Source organism: Hypanus sabinus, chromosome 19, assembly GCF_030144855.1.
Source record: "Hypanus sabinus isolate sHypSab1 chromosome 19, sHypSab1.hap1, whole genome shotgun sequence".
NCBI classification, from domain to species: Eukaryota; Metazoa; Chordata; class Chondrichthyes; order Myliobatiformes; family Dasyatidae; genus Hypanus; species Hypanus sabinus.
This window is the reverse complement of record NC_082724.1, coordinates 64,328,502-64,352,473: the sequence shown is the minus strand read 5'-3', so window position 1 is coordinate 64,352,473 and position 23,972 is coordinate 64,328,502. Positions and strand designations below refer to the sequence as shown.

At 40.1% G+C, this 23,972-nt stretch overlaps 1 protein-coding gene across 1 annotated transcript in view; it reads right to left on the bottom strand.

The window, feature by feature from the left end:
• The window catches only part of dock3 (dedicator of cytokinesis 3), a 964,109-nt gene that overhangs the window by 38,892 nt on the left and 901,245 nt on the right, over positions 1 to 23,972 (bottom strand). The window contains exons 44-45 of the mRNA XM_059944552.1: positions 14,985 to 15,068; positions 12,750 to 12,866 (exon numbers count right to left, since the gene is read on the bottom strand). Coding sequence (XP_059800535.1) covers positions 12,750 to 12,866; positions 14,985 to 15,068 — 201 coding nt within the window. The remainder of the gene's footprint in view (positions 1 to 12,749; positions 12,867 to 14,984; positions 15,069 to 23,972) is intronic.

Here is a 23,972-nt window from a genome sequence, read left to right as displayed (position 1 = left end):
GAACAGTTTTCCACAATTAGTCAGTGCAACAGTGACAACAAATACTTGGTGGTATTCCTGTTGGGCCAATTGATCAAACTGTTGTTGCTGTACTTTCCTCCATCCAGTATCAAAAGCAAAATATTTTTAAGGGGAAATCCTTATGGCCATGTAAAAACCATCTAAGCAGCACTATGATGTGCTGTAGCAGCTTCCTGCTGCATTTCTCAAGCTGAGGCAGTTTAGCTACTAGCTGCTAAAGGGAGAGTCATAGAGCACTGTTTACAGCCTGACTTCAAAGTTGAGTTTACTGTCATATGTACAAGTACGTGGATGCACATGTGCAAGGAATCCTGCTATACCTTGGTATCTTGCGATAGAACCAGACCTTCAAAACACGTCAGAAGGTAACACGATTGGCGGGTCTCAGCTGAGACTAAAACAGTGTCGGACTAAAACAAGCCACCCACTTGCGCAGCAGCACTATCTGTGCAGAAGAAAGGCTTGCCAATCTACTTCCGTATCCTGCCACGAAAATCCTATGGATAACTACAGTAAAACAGAATAAGATATAGTGCTGGAAGATGAGACCCCCCCCCCCCCCCAAGGTTAGAAGACACTCAGCAAGTTACTATGGAAGAGCTGATAACCCTTCATAGTAACGCCGAGATGTATGATGCAGTTGGAGTAAAGCCTTCGGGATCTTCAATTGCTGATGTTCCTGGGCACAAAATGAGGGTCAGAGGCTGCAAGGATATGTTGATTTTAGGTACATGGAATGCACGCAGTATGAATCAAGGAAAGCTGGAGACGGTGAAAGATGAAATGGAATGCTTGCAAATTGGAATCAGTGAGTTGAAGTGGACACTGGTACAGGACACGTTCAATCCGATCAACACTCGATATACTATGCTGGACATGACAAGTGCAGGAGGAACTGTGTCACATTCATACTCAAGAAGAAGCTGGTTGGAGATGTATTGAAATAAAGTTGCAGTCAGCGATCGCCTAATCTCAATTCGTCTATGAGGAAGACCTATCAACATTACCATCATACAAATATATGCACTAAGAACAGATGCAGAGGAAGATGAAGTAGATCAGTTCTATGAGCAAGTGCAGGCTGAATCTGATGGATAATGCCGACCAAATATACTGATAGTTATGGGAGATTGGAACACAAAAGTTGGGAGTGAAAAGGATGGCCAAGAAGTCAGTAAATATGGACTGGGTACCAGAAATGATGCTGACAATGTTTAGTTGACTTCAACCTTACTTAGAGTGGGAGCTTCCTGAAGTGCAAGCAGGTTTCAGGAAAGGAAGGGGGAAACAAGAGACATCACTATAGATGTGAAATGATTCTCAAGAAGACAAAAGAGTACCAGGAGACATCTATATGTGCTTTGTTGGCTACGGCAAGGCCTTTCACTGCATCCATCATGACAAACTATGAATCACATTAAGATACATGGCTGTACTGGAACATTTGATTGTCCTTATGCACAATCTTCACATCAATCAAGAAGCTGCCATTCAAATGGAATACGGAGAAACAGAATGGTTCAGCACCTGTAAAGAGGTACAAGAAAGGCTGTATTCTCTCTGCCACCTGCTTAATTTGTATGCCAAACATATCTTCAGAGAAGGCAGAAGGGTATAAGAAGAATTGAGGGGTGAGAATTGGTGGCAGAATCATCAATAACTTTTGTTACATTGACGACTAGGCAATACTGGCTGAAAATGAAGACAACCTGAAGCAACTGCTAACCACCATCAAGGAAGGTATCCGCAAGATGGGTCTGCACCTTAACCTGAAGAAGACTATGATTATAACTATTGGCAGCACAACCAATTCATTCTTGATGGAGAGAAAACTGAGGTGGTTGACAGTTTCCGCTTACTTGGGTCAATGATTAATACCGAAACAGTAAGCAGTTAAGAAATCCAATGAAGAACCGCCCTTGGCAGAGCAGCCATGAAGGGTTCAGAGAAGATCCTTGGAACAGGATTTATCTCTTCATAAAAGATTCAACTTGTGACATTATATGAATGTGAAAGTTGGATGGTAAAGGAGGAGGATAGGAAGCATATTGACACCTTTGAACTGAAGTGCTGGAGAAAAATACTACGAATCTCATGGACCTCTCACAGAACAAACAAATTGGTCCTCAATGAGATCAAACCGTCTCTCTCTGGAGGCTCAAAAGACAAGACTCTGCCTATTGTCACCTTGGGCACATCATGAGAAGAAACAGCTTCCTGGAAAAGGATATCATGCTCGGCAAGGTGGAAGGACAATGGAAAAAAGAAGGCTGCCAATCAGATGGATCGACGCAATAAGGACAGCTATGAACGCAATGTTATCAGCAATGAGCCACCTTTGTTAGGATCAAAACTCATATAAGGCAACTATCCACAGGGTCACCATGAGTCGATGCTGTCTCCATGGCACTTAACAACAACATTTCCACTGGAACTCCACTGGTCCAAGTAATAAGTACAATTGGCAAAACAGAATTATTTAGAGCATCTGACAGAGAGAGTTCTGAATATTCTGGAGATCTCTTGGCAAGCTTCCCCCTCCTGCCTTCTCAACTCATCATTCTGCTGGTGCATAACCCTGTGCCTGGTGACTTATATTGACAACTTCTTACACAATCACTTGAATTTAATGTTCTCATTTTTCTCTTTTATTCCCTTGGTAGCCACATTCCTCTTGATCCCAGTAAGCTCTGTCAGTCAGCTTTCTGAGGGATTTATGCTCCTCTATTCCTGGCCTCTGGCACATACTCCATTCAGCTGTCTACATCATTGCCTTTGCATTGTCTTCTCCACTTCTCTGAGAAAATCATGGAGAATTACAGCACAGAAACAGGTCCTTCAGCCCATCTAGTCCCTGCCAAACTATTATTCTGCCTAGTCCCCACTGACCTGCACAACAATGGACCCAGCACCAATCCCTGCAGCACACCAGTAGTCATAGGCCTTCAGTCAGAGAAGTAACCATTTACTACCACTCCTTGGGTACTATAACTCTCTGCCTTCAATGGGCAAACCAATTGTGTATCCACACAGCAAAATTTGCCTGGATCCTATGCCTCTTGATTTTTGGAATAATCCTACTATGGGGAACCTCATCAAACACCTTACTAAATTCCATATACAACACATCAACTGTTCTATCTTTATTAATGTATTTTGTCACTTCCTCAAAGAATTCAAGTGAGGCAAGACCAGCCCCTCACAGAGCCATACTGATTATCCATAATCAGACCATGCTTCTCCAAAAGCTCGTGAACCCTGTCTCTAAGAATCTTCTCCAATAATTTGCCCACCACTGAAGTAAGTCTATAATCGCCAAGGTTATCTCTATACACTTCATCAACAAAGTAAAAAACATCTGCCACTCTCCAATCATCTGGTACTACACCTGTGGCTAATGAGGACAAAGGTGCAGAACTCTCTTCCCTTGCTTCTGATAGTAAACTGGGGTATATACTATCGGGTCCCAATCTGTCCTACTATTTTTGAAAAGTTCCAGTGCATCCTCTTACTTAAGGTTGACATGTTCTAGAATATCAAAATGCTTTATGCTGTCCTCACAAACTTCAAGGTCCCTCTCACTGGTGAATAGTGAAGCCGTATTCATTAAGGACTTCTCCTATCTCCTCCAGCTATCTTCCCTGTTTCCTCTTCAAGCGGTTCTACCCTCAATCTTGTCATCTCCCTGTTCTTACATACGGGCAGTACACTTTGGGGTTTTCCTTATCTTACTTGCCAATGCTTTCTCATGCCCCCTTCTAGATCTCCTAGGTCCATTTTTAAGTTCCTTCCTGGCTACCTTGTAACTCTCTAGAGCCCCGACTGATTCTTGCTTCCTATGGTCTTTCTTCCTCTTTAGACTATAAGACATAGGAGCAGAATGAAGCCATTTGGCCCATTGAGTCTGCACTGCCATTCAATCATGGCTGATCCTTTTTTACTCCTCCCCAGCCACACTCCCTGGCCTTCTCCCTGTAACTTTTGATGCTGTGGCCAATCAAGAACCTATCAATCTCCATCTTAAATACACCCAACAACCTGGCCTCCACAGCTGCTTTTGGTAACAAATTCCACAAATTCAATATCCTTTGACAATAGACAATAGGTGCAGAAGTAGACCATTCGGCCCCTTGAGTCTGCACCGCCATTCTGAGATCATGGCTGATCATTCACTATCAATACCCAGTCCCTGCCTTGTCCCCATATCCCTTGATTCTCCTATCCATCAGATATCTATCCAGCTCCTTCTTGAAAGCATCCAGAGAATTGGCCTCCACCGTCTTCCGAGGCAGTGCATTCCACACCTCCACAACTCTCTGGGAGAAGAAGCTCTTCCTCAACTCTGTTTTAAATAACTGACCTCTTATTCTCAATCCATGCCCTCTGGTACTGGACTCTCCCAACATCTGGAACATATTTCCTGCCTCAATCCTATCAAATCCTTTAATTATCTTAAACGTTTCAATCAGATCCCCTCTCAATCTCCTCAATTCCAGCGTGTACAAGCCCAATCTCTCCAATCTCTCTGCGTAAGACAGCCCTGCCATCCCAGGAATCAACCTAGTGAATCTACGCTGCACTTCCTCAATTACCAGAATGTCCTTCCTTAAACCTGGAGACCAAAACTGTACACAATATTCCAGGTGTGGTCTCACCAGGGCCCTGTACAAATGCAAAAGAACATCCTTGCTCTTGTATTCAATTCCCCTTGTAACAAAGGCCAACATTCCATTTGCCCTCTTCACTGCCTGTTGCACTTGCTCATTCACCTTCATTGACTGGTGAACTAGGACTCCTAGGTCTCTTTGCATTTCTCCCTTACCTAACACGACACCGTTCAGACAATACTCTGCCCTCTTGTTCCTGCTTCCAAAGTGGATAACTTCACATTTATTCACATTGAATGACATCTGCCAAGTATCTGCCCAGTCACTCAGCCTATCCAAGTCTCCCTGTATTCTCCTAACGTCCTCTTCGCATGTCACACTGCCACCCAGTTTAGTATCGTCAGCAAACTTGCTGATATAGTTTTCAATGCCCTCATCTAAATCATTGACATAAATCGTAAAGAGCTGTGGTCCCAATACAGAGCCCTGTGGTACCCCACTAGTCACCTCCAGCCAGTCTGAGAAACACCCATTCACTGCTACCCTTTGCTTTCTATCTGCCAACCAGTTTTCTATCCATGTTGAAACCCTGCCCCCAATGCCATGAGCTCTGATTTTACTCACCAATCTCCTATGTGGCACCTTATCGAATGCCTTCTGAAAATCTAGGTACACTACATCCACTGGCTTACCCTCATCTAACATCCTTGTTACACCCTCAAAAAACTCCAACAGATTAGTCAAGCATGATTTGCCCTTGGTAAATCCATGCTGGCTCGGCCTAATCCTATTTCTGCCATCTAGATGTGCCACTATTTCGTCCTTAATAATGGACTCAGGCATCTTCCCCACGACTGACGTTAGGCTAACAGGGCGATAGTTCTCCGTTTTCTCCTTCCCTCCCTTCTTGAAAAGTGGGACAACATTAGCCACTCTCCAATCTTCAGGAACTGATCCTGAATCTAAGGAACATTGGAAAATGATTACCAATGCATCCGCAATTTCCTGAGCCACCTCTTTTAGAACCCTCGGATGCAGACCATCTGGACCCGGGATTTATTAGCCTTCAGTCCTACCAGTCTACTCATCACAGTTCCTTTCCTAATGTCAATCTGTCTCAATTCCTCTGATATCTTATGACCCTGGCCCATCCATACATCTGGGAGATTGCTTGTGTCTTCCCTGGTGAAGACAGATCTAAAGTATGCATTAAATTCTGTTGCCATTTCCCTGTTTCCCATAACAATTTCTCCCAATTCATTCTTCAAGGGGCCAATATTGTTCTTAACTATCTTCTTTCTCTTGGCTAAAGAAATGTCTCCACATTTCTGTTTTAAATGGACACCTCTCTATCCTAAGGCTGTGCCCTCTTGTCCTAGACTCCCCCAACATGGGAAACATCCTTTCTACATCTACTCTGTCTATGAGATTCCCCCTCATTCTTCTAAGTTCCAATGAGTACAGGCCCAAAGCCATCAAATGTTCCTCGTATAATAATGATTCTTGGAATCATCCTAGTGAATCTCCTCTGAACCCTCTCCAATGCCAGCACATCTATTCTCAGATAAAGCCCAAAACAGTTCACAATACTTAAGGTGAGGCCTCACCAGTGCCTTATAAAGCCTCAGCATCACATCCCTGTTCTTATATTCTAGACCTCTTGAACTGAATGTATTTTCCTTTCTCACCACTGACTCTACCTGCAGTTAACCTTTAGGGTGTTCTGCACAGGGACTCCTAAGTCCCTTTGCATCTCAGATTTTTTGATTTTCTCCTCGTTTAGAAAGTAGACTGCACATTTATTTCTTCTACCAATGTCTAACATTGTATTTCATTTGCTACTTTCTTGCCCATTCTTCTAATCCCAAGTCCTTCTGCAGCCTACTTGTTTCCTCAACACTACCTGCCCCTCCACCAATCTTTGTATCATCTGCACACTTGGCAACAAAACCATCTATTCCATCATCTAAATCACTGATACACAGCATAAAAAGAAACGGTCTCAACACTGACCCCAGTGGAACATCAGTAGTCACTGGCAGCAAACCAGAAAAGGATCCTTTTATTCCCTCTCGCTGCTGCCTACCAATCAGCCAATGCTCTAACTACACTAGTAACTTTCCTGTAATACCATCGGCTCTTAACTTCATAAACTTCATAAGCAGCCTCATGTGTGGCACCTTGTCAAAGGCCTTCTGAAAAACCAAATATACAATATCCACTGCATCCCTTTTATCTATCCAACTTGTAATCTCCTCAAAAAATGTCAACAGGTTTATCAGGCAAGATTTTCCCTTAAGGAAACCATGCTGATATTGCCCTATTTTGCCCTGTATCACCAAGTACTCCATGACCTCATCCTTAACAACTGACTCCAACATCTTCCCAACCACTGAGGTCAGGCTAACTGGTCCATAATTTCCTTTCTGTTCCCTCCCTCCTTTCTTAAAGAGTGGAGTGACATTTGTAATTTTCCAGTCCTCTGGAACCATGCCAGAATCTATTGATTCTTGAAAGATCATTACTGATGCCTTCACAATCTCTTTCAGAACTCTGGGGTGTAGATGATCTGGTCCAGATGACTTACCTACTTTCAGACCTTTCAGTTTCCCAAGTATCTTCTCCCTAGTAATGGTAACTTAACTCACACTGGCCCCTGACACTCTTGAATTTCCAACATACTGCTAATGTCTTCCATGGTGAAGACTGATGCAAAATACTTATTCAGTTCATCCGCCATTTCTTTGACCCCCCCATTACTACCACTCCAGCTTCATTTTCCAGCAGTCCAATATCTACTCTCACATCTCTTTTACACTTTATATATTTGAAGAAATGTTTGGTATCCTCTTAACTTTGCATTCCATCTTTTCCTTCTTTATGATTTTTTTAGTTGTCTTCTGGTGGTTTTTAAAAACTTCCCAATCCTCATACTTTCCACCAATTTTTGTTCAATTATACACCCTACCTTTGGCTTTTATGTTGGCTTTGACTTCCCCTGTGTCAATCTGCCTTTAGAATACCTTTTCTTTGGGATGCACAGCACATATAAAAAGTATTCGATTCTGTTGGAAGTTTTCATGTTTTATTGTTTTACAACATTGAATCATGGTGGATTTAATTTGGCTTTGTTGGCACTGATCAATAGAAAAAGGCTCTTCTGTGTCAAAGTGAAAACAGATCTCTACAAAGTGAGTTAAATTAATCACATATATAAAACGCAAAATAATTGATTGCATAAGTATTCAGCCTCTTCAAGTCAGTATTTAGTAGATGCACCTTTGCAGCAATTTCAGCCTTGAGTCTGTGTGGATTGGTTTCTATAAGCTTTGTACATCTGGACACTGCAATTTTTCCCCATTCTTCTTTACAAAACTGCTCACGCTCTGTCAAATTGCATAGGGATTGTGAGTGAACAGCCTTTTTCAAGTCCAGCCACAAATTCTCAATTGGATTGAGGTCTGCACTCTGACTCAGCCACTCCAGATGTTTTAAACTTTGATGTTTTAAGCCATTTCTGTGTAACTTTGGCTTCATGCTTGGGGTCACTGTCTTGCTGGAAAACAAATCTCCTAAGTCAGTTTTCTTGCAGACTATATCTGGTTTTTCTCCAGGATTTCCCTGTATTTTGCTACGGGGGGGGGGGGGGGATACTTTTTATAGGCACTATATCTATCTTGTGCCTTCCGAATTGTTTCCAAAAACTCCAGCCATTGCTGCTCTACCATTAATCAAATTTGGCCAGCTCTTCTCTCATGCCTCTGTAATCTTCCTTACTCCATTCTAATATGGATACATCTGACTTTGGCTTCTCTGTCTCTAATTGCAGAGTGAATCTGATCATGTTATGATCACTACCCCTAAAGGGCTTCTTTACCTTAAGCTCTGTAACCAATTCCAGGTCATTGCATAACATCCAGTCAAGAATAGCTGATTCCCTAGTTGGCTCACCCATGAGCTGCTCTGAAAAGCTATCTCGTAGGCATTCTACAAGTCTGCCCTCTTGGGATCCAGCACCAACCTGATTTTCCCTATCTACCTGTATACTGAAATCCTCCATGAGTATTGTAAAATTGCCCTTTTGACATGCATTTTCTATCTTGCGATGTAATTTGTAGTCCATGTCTTTACTACTGTTTGGAAATCTGTATGTAATTCCCATCAGGGTCTTTTTATCCTTGCAGTTTCTTAGCTCTACCTACAATGATTCTACACATTCTGATCCTATATCCCCTTTTTCTAATGATTTGATTTAAATTTTTACTAACAGAGCCACCACCAACCACTCAGCCAACCTGCCTATCTTTTCAATACAATGTGTATCCTTGGATGTTAAGCTCCCAGCCATAACCTTCTTTCAGCTCTGATTCAGTGATGCCCACAACATCATACCTGTCCATCTGTAACTGTGCTACAGATTTATCTGTCTTATTCTGTATATTGCATGCATTCATGTATATCACATTCAGTCTGGTATTCATCACCCTTTTGGAATTTGTTCCCCTTTTACAATGCAATAGCAATTTTGTCATATCATCAGCCTGTCCTTACCACATCTCTTGTCAACCATGTTTCCTTCACCCACCATCCTTTTCCTGCCTCAGTGGGACAAACCAATCCAGAACCCCATGCAAGTGCTCGCTAAAGTACCTCCACATTTTTGTTGTGAATTCTCCTGAGTATTGCCATTCCCAATTTATACCCCCAAATTCCTGCTTAATAGCATCATAATTTGCCCTATCCCAAATGAATATTTTTCAATACACTCTGCTTCTATCCCTGTCTAAAGATCAGAGTTGTAATTATTGTAATTATTGTCTCAGAAATGCTCATCCGCTGAGAGATTTGACCCCTGACCCAGCTCCAGATTGCCTAACACCATATCCAGTATGGTCTCTTCTATAGTAGGCCTGTCTACGTATTGTGTGAGGAATCCTTCCTGACCACAGCTAACATATTCCACCCCATGCTGCCAATCAATACTGTATTAGGAAGGTTAAGATTACCCATAACAACTATCCTGTTATTTTTCACCTTTCCAAAATCTGCTTCCTGATCTGCTCCTCAGTGCTTCTGTTGATATTATGGGGCTACAGAATAGTCCCAATAAAGTGATTGCTCCCTTCCTGTTTCTGACTTCCATCTATCTTGACAGTACACAATCCCTCCAGGACGTCCTCCCATATTCTCTCTTCAGGACCTCATCCATTTCCCTACCTATGTCATTGTTGCCGGCCTGACTTCTGACCACTCACTCTTCTCCTTTAGAATGCTGTGGATCTGATCTGATATGTCCCTGATTCTGACACCTGGGAAGCAACATACAATCCAGGAGTCTCCTTTGCATCCATAGAATTTTCTGTCTACTTCCCTAAACTATTGAATTCCTTATCACCACTCTCCTCTTCTCCCACCTTCCTTTCTGAGCCACGGAGCTAGGCTCAGTGCCAGAGATGTGGTTTCTGTGAGTTTTCCTTTGGTAGGTCATTCCCACCCAAAAGTATCCACAGTGGTAGAATCAGAAACACAAGAAGATCTGTAGATGCTGGAAATCCAAGCAATACACACAAAATGCTGGAGGAACTCAGCAAGCCAAGCAGCATCTATGGAAAAGAGTAAACAGTCGACCTTTGATCAAGACCCAAAGTGATATGTCACCACAAATGATTTCTGACTTCTTAAGGTCATGCTTGATTACTTAGGATTTCTAGTTTTTAAAATGTAGTTTTGTTATTTAGTTCAGAACAATATATTGGCTGTGTATAAGTGGACTCATATTCCATTTTTTATTAGGAAATCTCAATTCAACAAGCCTGATGCTCTCAGCGGACAGTCTTGTTTAATGGGTCAAAATATTGGTGATATGATCCCATACTGAACCCATGTTTCTACTAGAAACACTGAAAAGACATGAGTGTGAATGTCAAAGGACCTCAGTACCACTATCCAGAGGCTCTGTTCATCTCTGGGTCTAGACTCAATTTATGCCCAGTCTTAAGAGTTAAGCATTTCCCTTCTGTGGTGGCAGCGATGGTCCAAGGTGATACTGACTTGAGCATGTGTGAATTCAGAGCATACAAATACATGGCACTAAATCATTGCACTACTTAGAGTCCCACAGGACCTTTGGTAAGATAATTGCAGCAGTTTGCTGACATAGTGGTACAGCAGTAACTGCTGCCGTCTCACAGCTCCATTGACCATGGTCCCAACCTAACTTTGCTGTGTAGAGTTTGCCTATTCTCCCTGTGACACCAGGGTCTTCTACCACAGGCCAAAGATATGTTGGTAGATAGGTAGCCGGTATGAACTCCCTTGCTTTAGGTGGGTCCCTGAAGGAAAAATTGAGACCAGTAAATTGAGATCAGAAGTGGAGAGAGTGAGCAGTTTCAAGTTCCTGGGTGTCAGGGTCTCTGAGGATCGAACCTGGTCTCACCATATTGATGCAATTATAAAGAAGGCAAGACAGCGGCTATATTTCATTAGGAGTCTGAAGAGATTTGGTATGTCAACAAATGCACTCAAAAACTTCTATAGATGTACCGTGGAGGGCATTCTGACAGGCTGCATCACTGGTTTTGGGGGGGGGGGGGGCTACTGCACAGGACCAAAATAAGCTGCAGAGGGTTGTAAATTTAGCAGGCTCCATCTTGGGTACTAGCCTACAAAGTACCCAGGAAATCTTCAAGGAGTGGTGTCTCAGAAAGGCAGTGTCCATTATTAAGGACCTCCAGCACCCAGGACATGCCCTTTTCTCACTGTTACCATCAGGTAGGAGGTACAGAAGCCTGAAGGCACACAGTCAGCGATTCAGGAACAGCTTCTTCCCCTCTGCCATCCAATCCTAAATGGACATTGAACCCTTGGACACTATGTAACTTTTTTATATATATTATTTCTGATTTTTGCACGATTTTTAATCTATTCAATATGTATACTGTAATTGATTTACTTATTTACTTATTATTATCAGTTTTTTCTTCTATATTATGTACTGCATTGAACTGCTGCTGCTAATTTAACAAATTTCACGACACATGCTAGTGATAATAAACCTGATTCTGAAAAAGATGGATGCCTGCTGGTCAGTGCTTGCATGGTGGGTCAAAGGTCATGTTTCTGTACTGAATGACTCTATTCCAGGTGTCTATTGTATTCATGCTATTTAAAAATGCAGTGTGCAGGCTACTTCCACTTGCCAGCCTTGTAGGTCATGGCTCTTTACTCGTCCTTTACAAGCCTTTTAAATGTGAAGAGAGTTTCTTCCACCAACACTAGGCAGTCAGAATTTCAGTCTCCTTGACACCTCCTTAAATCCTTCAGTTCTTTCCCTGCATATCAATCACTCCTCCAGTGGAAAATAAATCCTTAATCTTCCATCTTTCTAGATCCCTCATGATTTTGTATAACTCGCTAAGATAGTCTTCATTAGAGAAAAAATAGAACCTAGTAAATAACTCTTAAAATTAAAATTTTCATCCTAATAATATTCTCAAAAATTTAATCTCTCGTGTTGTGTATCGTTCTTGTAGTATGGAAATCAGAAATGTACAGAATACTATAAACCTGTCTTGTGTTCTGCAAAGTTCTTGCGTGCACTTCTGTCCCCTATATGCTATGCATCAAGATCGCTTTGTCCCTCTACACATTCTGGTATCTTACCAATTATTCTGTGTCCTTTTGCCTTGTTGATCTTCCCTGTCTACGTTACCTAACACTTCTCCAGATTGAATTCCATTTGATACTTTTATACCCATCAACTCAATAGCTTTCTGCATTTATTTTATCAACAATAAAGACAGTTCTTACTTTTTTATCCCAGACTACATTATGCTTATTAAAGTCAGGATGGTTTGGGAGCTGGAGTGACGTTTGAATGTGAGAATGATTTCCACACAATTACTGCTATTTCCTACATTATGGCAGAGGTTAATGATTCGGAAGGTGCTTCCAAAGAAGCCGGGTGACCTGCTGCTCTGCTTTTTGTAGATAATAGAAGGAGTTTTACTCTGCCTGCAACAAAAACTTGATAACCACAAAATGAACAAAATTAAAGAAAAAAATTGCTCTAAGACACTTTCACTCGATTGCCACCATATTGTCAGTGGCATTAATACTCACATGACAAAGGCTGGACCTCATCATCTGGAACTGATCTATCAACTTCTTGTGCAGGGGCCGCATCTCTGGATGTACCAGCTTCTCATGAATTGCTAATCCCACTCCAAGAATATGAACCTGTGGGCAACAATCACAGAAGAGGCTGGCTATTATCTATAAAGATCCTTAAAGATAACTCACCATAGGTACTTTGCTCCTTACTAGATGCTTATGGATTATAAATTTTTTCTACGTAGTCTGAGTACTACCAGAAACAGTTGGTTGGTTAGAACAATAACCTGTCACACAATGTCAGTAAAACCAAAGAGCTGACTATTGACTACAGGAGGACAGAGCTGGAGATCCATGAGCTAAGTACCTCATTAGAGGATCGGAAGTGAAGATTGTTCCTTGGTGTTACCGTATCAGAGGATCTGTCCTGAGCATGTGAGTCCCATCACAAAGAAGGCACAGCAGTGCCTCTACGTTCTTAGAAATTTGCGTATCTAACACTTCTATAGGTGCAGAGTGGAGTGTTTCCTGACTGGTTTCATCATGGCCTGATATGGAAACACCAATGAGCAGGAATGATGGATACAACCCTGTCCATTACAGATAAAGCCCTTCCTCTCATTGAGCACATTTACAAGGATCACTGCCACAGAAAGCAGCCATCAAGGATGCTGCAAGAAAATGAAACACAAGGTAGTATGTGGTACTTTGATAATAAATTTCATTTGAACTTTGAATGAGCTAGCCAATTATATACAAAATTGACTTGGTGGTAGGAGGCAGAGGCTGATGGTGGAGGGTTACTTTTCAGATTGGACATCTGTGACCAGTGCTGTTAAGTAGGAACAAGTGGCTCTTTCTCTGCAGTTTGTTATATAGTATGTTTGTTCTGTAGCATAATTAATCAGTGTGCAGAAACCCAAGACAATGAAGAGGGTGTCTGAGGTTACAAAAGAATATTCATCAACTTTGGTAAGTGGGCAGATGGGGAGTGTTGTTGAATAGAGAGACATTGGAATACAAGTACATAATTCCTTGGAAGTGGAAACACAGATAACCAGGATGGCGAAGAAGGTATATGGCATGCTTGTCTTCATTAGCTGAGGCATCGAGTAAGAGAGTAGGGACATCACATTAGAGGTGTGCAAAACACTGCTAGGCTGCAATTGGGAGTACTGTGTGCAGTTCTGGTCATCACACTACAGGAAAGATGTTTTTAACCTGGAGAATGTGCAGAAAGGTTTCACAGACATTTTACCTGGACTGGAGCACCTGAGTTATAAAGAGATTGAATAAGCCAGAACTGCTTTCTGTGGAGTACAGAGGCTGAAAGGTGACATTCTAGGGATATGTAAAATTATGAGAGGCATACACTCTTAATGCAAATATCTAATCATCCAATCATGTAGCAGCAACTCAATGCATAAAATTATGCAGACACGGTTCAGATGTCCAGTTTTTGTTCAGATCAACCACCAGAATGGGGGAGAAATATGATCTAAGTGACTTTGACTGTAGAGTAATGGTTGATGCCAGATAGGGTGTTTTGAGTATCTCAGAAACTGCTGATCTCAGTTTACAGAAAATGATGCGAAAAACAGTAACAGAACATACAGTGAGTAGAAGTTCTGTGGGCAAAAATGCCTTGTTAATGAGAGAGGTCAGAGGAGAATGGCCAAACTGGTTCAGTCTGACAGGAAGATGACAGTAACTCAACTAACTACGCATTACAATGGTGGTGTGTAGAACAGCATCCCTGGATGCACAACACATCGAACCTTAAAATGGATGGGCTATAGCAGTAGAAGGTCACGAATAGACACTGAATGGCCATTTCAGAGGAGGTACCTAATAAAGTGACTACTGATCATACATAGAGTAGATAGCTACAGTCTGTTTCCTATCTCGAAAACTAGAGGGTGTAGGTTTAAGGTGAGAAGAAGGGTTAAATTGGATCTGAAGGATAAATATTTTGCACAAAATGCAGTTAGTATCTGGAATGAACCTGTGGGAAAGAGGATGGAGACAGGAACAGTAACGGCATTTAAGAAGCATCTGGGCAGGTAATACCTGAAAGAGCAGGGTATATTGGAATTAATGCAGGCAGTATAGATATTGGGATTAATTTCGATAGGCGTGATGGTCAGCATGGACATGGTGTGACAAAGCAGTAGTTACTCTGAGTATAACTCTATGAATCTGTAAGATAAAGAGATGACTGGAGCACAGACGGGAACACAATACCTGTTCCTGCATGAGTTCTTTCAGCTGGTTAATTTTCTCACTGTCTTCAGGATGGTTCACTATGTACTCTTTGTGGAAAAATGCCTGTCAAGAGGAAAGAAATTGAGTTATTTTACCAAGATTCTAGTGTTTGGTAGCACTTCTGACACACTTGGGGTTGGATGAAGCAGGCAAGCCAAACACGGAGTGTGCTTGAAAAAAATTTACTCCTCCTAACATTCTGCTCAAACTCATTTATAATGTAAAAGATGCCATGAAACAATGCAAGATTATTAAAAAAAATACAGTGCCTGTAAAAGTATTCATTCTCTCCTGGAAGTTTCATGTTTTGTTGTTTTACAACATTGAATCTTAATTGATTTAATTTGGCTTTTTTTGACACTGATCAAAAGTGACTATCATTCCAAAGTGAAAACAAATCGCTACAAAGTGATCTAAATTAATTACAAATATAAAGCACAAAATAATTGATTATAATTATTCATGCCCTTTAATGTGACACACCAAATCATCACTGGTGCAGCCAACTGGTTTTCAAAGCCACATAATTAGTTAAATGGAGATCAACTGTATCCAGTCAAGGTGTTTCAACTGATTGTAGTAAAAATACACCTGTATCTGGAAGGTCCAACTGCTGGTGAGTCAGTATCCTGGCAAAAACTACACCATGAAGACAAAGGAACACTTCAAACAGCTCTGTGAAAAGGCTACTGAAAAGCACAAGTCAGGAGATGGATACAAGAAAACTTCCAACTCGTTGAATATCCCTTGGAGTAAATCATCGAGAAATGGGAAGAATATGGCACATCTGTAAATCTGCCTAGAGCAGGCTGTCCTCAAAAACTGAGCAACCGTGCAAGAAGGGGGCTAGTGAGGGAGACCACCAGGAGGAGTTACAAGCTTCAGTGGCTGAGATGGGAGAGACTCTGCATACAACAATTGTTGCCTGGGTGCTTCACCAGTCACAGCTTTAAGGGAGAGTGGCAAAAAAAACCCCACTGTTGAAAAAAGCTCACATGAAGTCTTGGCTAGAGTTTGCCAGAAAACATGTTTGAGTTTCTGAAGTCAGCTGGAAGAAGGTTCTATGGTCTGATGAAACCAAAATTGAGCTTTTGGCCATCAGACTAAACACTATGTTTGGCATAAGCCACGTCAAAAACACACCATCCTTACAGTGAAGCACGGTGGTGGCTGCATCATGCTATGGAGATGCTTCACTGCAACAGACCCTAGAAGGGTTGTGAATAGAGAGGGTAAAATGAATGCAGCAAAACACAGGGAAATCCTGATGTAGTCTGCAAGAGAACTGCAATTTGGAGAAGATTTGTTTTCCAGCAAGACAATGACCCCAACCATCAAGCCAAAGCTACACAGGAACGGCTTAAAAACAACAAAGTTAACGTCCTGGAGTGGCCAAGTCAGAGTCCAGATCTCAATCCAATTGAGAATTTGTGGCTGAACTTGAAAAGGGCTGCTCACTCACAATCCCCACGCAATCTGACAGAGCTTGAGCAGTTTTGTAAAGAAGAATGGGGAAAAATTGTAGTGACAAGATGTGCAAAGCTGATAGAGACCAATCCACACAGACTCGAAGCTGTAATTGTAAAAGGTGCATCTACCAAATACTGACTTGAAGGGGGTGAGTAATTATGCAATCAATTATTTTGTATTTAATAATTGTAATGGATTTAGATTAATTTGTAGAAATTTGTTTTCACTCTGAGACTTTTCTGTTGATCAGTGTCAAAAAAGCCAAATTAAAACAACTGTAATTCAGTGTTGTAAAACAATAAAATATGAAAACTTCCAAGGGTGTTGAAAACTTTTTAAAGTCACAATATGGAGATATTCTTTATATAGTCAAATATTCTTTTATATACTCAACAGTAATAGTGTTTAAAATGGGTTATTTCACTAAAAAAACATTTTAAATCTGTGACAATCCATCTACAATGCATAACTGTTATATCAAAGATCAAAAATGACTTCAAAATACTTTACAGAACCACCTACCAGTTATTTTAGTGGTCAGTAAACTTAAAAGGTAGTGTTGAAAAACTTTAAAAACATACACATATGCTCAACATACATGCTTAATTTTGGTGTTTTCTCAAAGACTACAATTAGCAGAACATTCCTGTTTTTATGACTTTGACTCAGATCATGGTCAGACCACTGCAGAATTGATTATTTTAAACTGACACATTTAAAGGAGAGGAGAGAAGAAATATGTAGTTGTAATTGCGGATAGTACAGTTAAGGGAACAGATGAGTTCTGTTGTAAGGATCTAGAGTCCCAGAGGCTGTGTGGTCTGCCTGTGCCAGATTCGGGACATCTCATCTGACCTGCAGAGTAATTTGGAGTGGGAGGGCAAAAATCCAGTGTTGTGGTCCATGTATATATGACATGGGTAGAATGAGGAAAGGGATTCTGCTCAAAGAATATGAGTCAATAAGAACTAAATTAAAAAGCAGAATCAAAAAGATAATAATCTCTGGATTGCTGGTAATGTAGGCCCTGGTAACTAATACTGTGGAGAGGACTTTCAACAGAATGGTCGGTGTGTGGATTTACCTCTTGTGAAAACCTGGTTCTAGGAAAAGAGAAGGAGAGTGCAAGAGAAGTTACTGAAGTCACCTGGATAAAAAAAATGCTTAGAAAAGGATAAGAGTTTAAATTCAGGCAACATAGAGACAAATTTGAGAAGAGGGGCATTGAATGACTGAAGCTAAAATCATAAGTATTAGTATTACAGTTGAGTAAAGACAACTACAGAGACATGAGAGAAGAGCTGGCCAAAGTTGATTGGGAAGGTACTCTAGTTGCAATGACAGTGGAGTAGCAATGATGAGAGTTTCTGGGAGTATTTCAAAAAGTCATTTCATCCCAACAAGTCAGCATTCTAAAGGGAGGATGAGGGAACAATGACTGGCAAGAGAAAGCATAAAAGTAAAAGAAAGCGTAAAAGAGTGAACATACAATATTGTAAAAACTAGTGGAAAGTAAGAGATTTGGGAAGCTTTTACAAAGCAACAAAGGCACCACCTGAAAGGAGAGAAAAGAAATATGAAGGCAAACACAAAGGTCTGAAGAGGGTCTTGGCCTGAAGCTTTGACTGTTTCTTCATTTCCATTACTACTCACCTACTGATTTCCAGCAGCACTTTGTGTACGTCAATATAAAGACAAGCTAAGCCAATAATATAAAAGAGGATACTGAAAGTTTTTTTCAGCTATATAAACAGTAAAAGAAAGGCAGGATCGGATATTGGACTATTGAAAATTATGCTGGAGAGGTAGTAATGGGGACAAGGAAATGGTGGACAAACTGAATAAGCATTTTGCATCAGTTTGCACTGTGGAAGTCTCTGTGATGCTATTGGGTTTGCTGACCACAATATTCTAAAGTCAAACGAAGACCTTAAGCTCAAATAGCTACAGCAGTATAGATACTTCACTAAAGGGAGGTTATTCTGTAACTACCCAATTTTCAAAGAGTAGTTCACTTCCCTGTTTATTCTCTATGATGAGTTTAGTTACTAATACCTATTATTTGAACAGCGGATCCTCCCTTCCTACCAGGAGAAGCTATTTCCAGCTAACAAAGTAGTTTAAAACATTTCATTTATTTTCAGTGAAACACATTTAAATCCAAACAACATTCTTAAAACACATTTAAAACACACAGAAGATTACTGTCTGATAAAGACTTCCAAATTATAAACCACTTCTAAAATACAAAGGATTTTCAAAAATTAAGTACAATTCCTAAAAGCTAAAAAACACAATGATGCAGATGAACTAATTGTCAGTTGCAGAAATTGAAGGCAGAGGAATGAACTCCAGTTTATCCTGTGTTTCTTTCATGCTTGTTGATGTTCCTTACCCCATGCCTACAAACCTAAACTGCTCTCTACATTTATACTGTTTCTTTGCCATGTATGTGGCTTCACACGTGATATTCCCTCAGAAACAGAGATTTCAGGTACCTATAATTAACCTCCTTGAGTACATAAACCTTGCAACTTCCTCCCCACTATTTGTGACATCTACTGAGACCATTGCAGACAAAGGGCCCAAAGCACTGTTGAGGATCCCTTCCACCCATCCCATAATCTCTGTGACACACCACTGTCAGGAAGGAAATACAGGAGCATCAGGACTAGGACTGCTAGACTGGTTAACAGCTTTTTCCCTCAGGGTGTAAGACTAATGAATACGCTGTCACCACTAAGGTCTCATCACTTGACAGCCAGCTGTTTACTGTTTAGTGTTTACCTGTGCTGCGCACTGCATGCATTTTAAATTATATTTTATTAACCTATTTATGGTAATATTTTGTTTTATGTGTTGTACGTGACATATATTTTGTGTGTGCACTGTGGAAAAGAGAAAAGTTGTTTCATTTGGTTGTATCTTATGTACAGTCAGATGAATTTGCTACCTCTGTACCCATCTCTCTTAGAAAACCAGGTGCAGGGCAACAGGTCTAGGAAATTTCTCAGCCCTTAGTCTCATTAGCGGTTTCCTGGAATTAGTAATCATTTTAATAACTTTTATTATTTTACGTTTGCCCTTTGATTTCTTCAGGTAATCAATATCAAGTCTATTTTTTGATAAATTTAGGAAAATAATTACAGAATTGGGCTACTCAACACACAAAGCAGTTGCAAAGTAATAAAATCATTGCTGATCTAACCCTCAGCTTTTACATGTAAATATTATTAATTAATCAATATCTCAAAAGCTCAGTCTTGAAAATTTCAATGTACAGGATTCCCTAAAGATTAACTTACAGGTTGAATTGGTGGTGAGGAAGGCAAATGTGATGCCAGCATTCAATTTAAGAGGACTAGGATATAAAAGCAAGGTGAAATGCTGAAGCTTTATAAGGCATTGGTAAGATTGCACTTTGAGTATTATGTGCAATTTTGGGCCCCTTATTTAAGAAAAGATATGCTGACATTGGAGAAGGTCCCCAGGAGCTTCATGAGAATGATTCCAGGAATGAAAGGGTTAACATATGAAGAGCGTTTGATGGTTCTGGGCCTATACTTGTTGGAGGTTCGAAGAATGAGGGGTGTTTCTTATTGAAACCTGTTGAATATTGAAAGGCCTAAATATAGTGGATGTGGAGAGGATGTTTCCTATAGTGGGGATGGGGGGAAGTCTACAACCAGAGGACACAACCTCAGAATAGAAAAATGTCTTTTTAGAGCAGAGAAGATGAGGAAGAGTTTCTTAAGCCAGAGGGTGATTAATCTGTGGAATTTGTTGCCATGGATAGCTGTAGAGGCCAAGACATTGAGTGTACTTAAAGTGGAGGTTGATAGGTTCTTGATTAATAAAGGCGTCAAAGGTTACTGGGAGAAGACAGAAGAAAGGGGTTGTTGGCGGAGCAGATTTGATGGGCCAAGTGGCCAAATTCTGCTCACGTTTGTTATGGTCTAATTCCTGGATTAATGATGTTGGGGAAAGAGTATTCAGGATTTCCAGTCTGTATTGATGATAGCATACTCCAAGCGATAGCTTTAAGTAGTGGTGGTGAGATCATTCGAGTTAAGTATGATGTTTCCTGAAGGGGTTGTCTATTAGTGGATCCTAAGTGGGCCGTAAAGGCTAATCCTGGATCCACATATCCAATCCTTAATGGAGAATGCCTATATGTGACTTTGTTTAATGTAGGGAGGCTGATGCATGGGCAGCCAACGCATGGCCCTTGACAGATTGGGGTCAGGGTCCAGTGGCATCGAGTGCAATACAACTTCATTGGTTTAGCTTTCCTCCTCCTTCATTACAGTTGTAATGGGCTTTCTTCTGCCAGCTACACCACTGAGATTTTGCATCAGTCTTTGTCTGGGACCACACACTTAACTTTACCGTCGGGGTGACCTCCTAACAACTAAACTCCAGAGAGCCTTGCTCTTGGGATCTCAGAAACTCACAAGCCTCTCCACCACGACAAGGTGAGAACCCTTAGCTGTCCAGTCCTTAAATCTAGCATTCAATTTATTTGGTGTAAAATCAGAGTCATATGCACACCATTTAAGAATTGCAATATCTCCCTCTAAATTATATTCCTTCATAGTAGTTTTCCATATTTTAAGAGTCAATTTCATCCATGGGTTATCAATAGTATTTATGTACCTTTGCAGGTTGTTATCAGCCAAAATTGCTTGTATGGGGAAGGGAAGTACCCGCTCCTCAATGTTTTTCCATTGAGCGTCATATGATGGGTTGCACCAACATATCACAGCTCTCAACTGTGCTGCAAAATAATAATCTCTAAGAGAAGGCAAGCCCCATCTCCCCTTTTCCTTTGCTAATTGCGAAATTTTGAGACGAACTCTAGGCCTTTTACCCTGCCAAATATACCTTGATAGCATCTTGTTCCATTCATTGATTTGATTTTGATTAATCTCTATTGGTAGGGTCTGAAAGAGATATAACAGTCTGGGCAGTATATTCATTTTAATAGACTCAATCCTTGAACTGAGACTGAAAAAAGGAATCAGGCTCCATCTTGCCACATCTTAATTTTTTTATATAGAGGCTGATAATTACATTCTGATAATTTTGCCAAATCTTTTGGCATAATGATGCCCAAATATTTGAAAGACTCTGAATTCCATGCCCAGGGGTATTGACTTTCAATTTCTCTTGGTGGGCTATAGTAATATGAAAGTAATTGGATTTTATCTATGTTGATCTTGTATCCTGATAATTGACCATACTGTTCAAAGGATTGCATCAAATTAGGTAGAGTATGTTGGTTGCCCTAGATAGATCAAAATGTCATCTGCATAACAAGCCCATTTATGCTGTCCCTTTAATAGTAATTCCCCTGATATCTTCATTTTGTCTGATGTATTGAGCTAATGGTTCCAGATATAGCGCGAAGAGTAGTGGTGGCCATGCACAACCCTGTCTCGTACCCCTTTCTAGGGTAAGACTATTTGATAAATATCCATTGATTTTAATCCTAGCAGTAGGATTGTCATATAGTGTCTGTGTAGTTTTAATAATTGTGTCTTGGAAACCAAATCTATGTAAAACTCTGTAAAGAAAATTCCAATTTACTGAATCAAATACTTTTTCAGTGTCCACGCTTATCACTATTGCTTCGATTTTATTTTTTTTTGTATATGATCCATAATGTGAAGTGTCCTTCATATATTGTCTTGTGTCTGGTGTTATCGTATAAAACCTGGCTGATCATTACATATCAGTATGGGTAGAAACTCCTCTAATTGTTTGGCCATGATGGAGGTAAATAATCTATAACCTCCATTAAGAATGGATATTGGTCTAAATGACCCCCATTCCATTTTATCCTTGCCTTCTTTCGGTATAGCTGAGATTATCGCTTCCTTCCAACTGGGTGGCATTTGTGCCTTTTTTAGAGCCCAGTTCAGTGTTGGGAGTAAAACAGGAATTAACTCATTTTTAAATTCTTTGTACCACTTTGCCATATACCCATCTGATCCTGGTGACTTGCTTAATTTAAGCCTACTAATTGTAGCTTTTAATTCAACTTCAGTTATGTCAGCAGTCATCCTTCTATTTTGCTCTTCACTTAAAGTGGGTAACTCTAAAGAATTCAAAAAAGTGTCAATTTGGGTTATGCTTCCCTCTGGAACTTTGGAATATAGCGTTTTGTAAAACACTTCAAAACCTTCTTGTATTTCACTTAGCTTATTTTTTATCATTTTCGTTCTTGAGTCCCCAATTCTATGAATTGTATTTTCTGCTATGTTTTTTTTCAGTTTCCATGCCAGTATTTTCATAGATTTCAATCCACTTTCATAATGTCTCTGTTTCAGAAACATTAAGTTTTTCCTGATTTCTTGTGTAGCCAAATTATTTATTTCATTCCTAATTCTTTTAATTTCCCGTAATGTATCCTGTGCCAAATTCAATTTGTTTTTTCTCTAGTTCCTTCAGTCTATTTTGTAATTCCTCTAATGTTTTATTCCTTATTTTTTCTTATGCGAAGATATCGCTCTAATTTTCCCTCTTAAGACAGCCTTCAGAGTATCCCATAAAATGGGAGGTGAAACCTCTCCATTATCATTAAATTCTAAGTAGAGACCAATTTCTTTTTTAATTTGTTCCTTAAAGTACAGATCATTGAGTAGACTTGAATTAGTTTCCAAATAGTATTCTTTGGTTGTAGGTCAAAATCAACAGATAAATATATAGGTGCATGGTCAGTTACATCTGTTGTCCCAATTCCACAGGTGTTTATTTTGTCTTTGTCTTTTCCATATGTTATGAAATAGTCTATTCTTGTATATACAGAATGTGGAGCAGAATAATGAGTGTAATCCCTTCTGTCAGGAAAAAGGTCCCTCCATATATCAATTAAACCAACATCCTCAAAAAGTATCTTAACTTTCTGATGAAAAGATTTTGTTTCATAGGTTTTTCTATTGGAAGAGTCTAAGTTTGGTTGTAATTGTAAATTTAAGTCTTCCCCACATATCAGGAGACTTTCTGTTTCTGTTACCATAATTATCAGTAATTTTCTGAAAGAAACCAATATCACTTTCAGGGGGCGTGTATATATTCAATAGAGTAACTGAATTTCTGTCTATATTCCCCCTTACCAGAATATATCTGCCTTCTTTATCTCCCATTTCGAAATATTTTTTTCAAAATTTAGCTTACTTGAGATAAGAATAGCAACTCCTCTCCTATGTCCTGATTTATATGAGGAGAAAAACAGATTAGTGAAGCCCATTCTCTTTAGTTTTTTATGCTCATTATCACTTAAATGAGTTTCCTGTAAATATACTACATGGGCTTGTCCTTTTTTCATTTTGGATAAAATTCTCTTACGTTTGATTGGATTTAATAGCCCATTGACATTAAAAGAAATGAATTTTACCTTGTCCTTCACCATCTGTATTTACCTGTCAATGTGTCATTGAAATTGGAATAAAACTTAATTGATCTACTCCCTGAACAAATAAGAACCAAGAATCT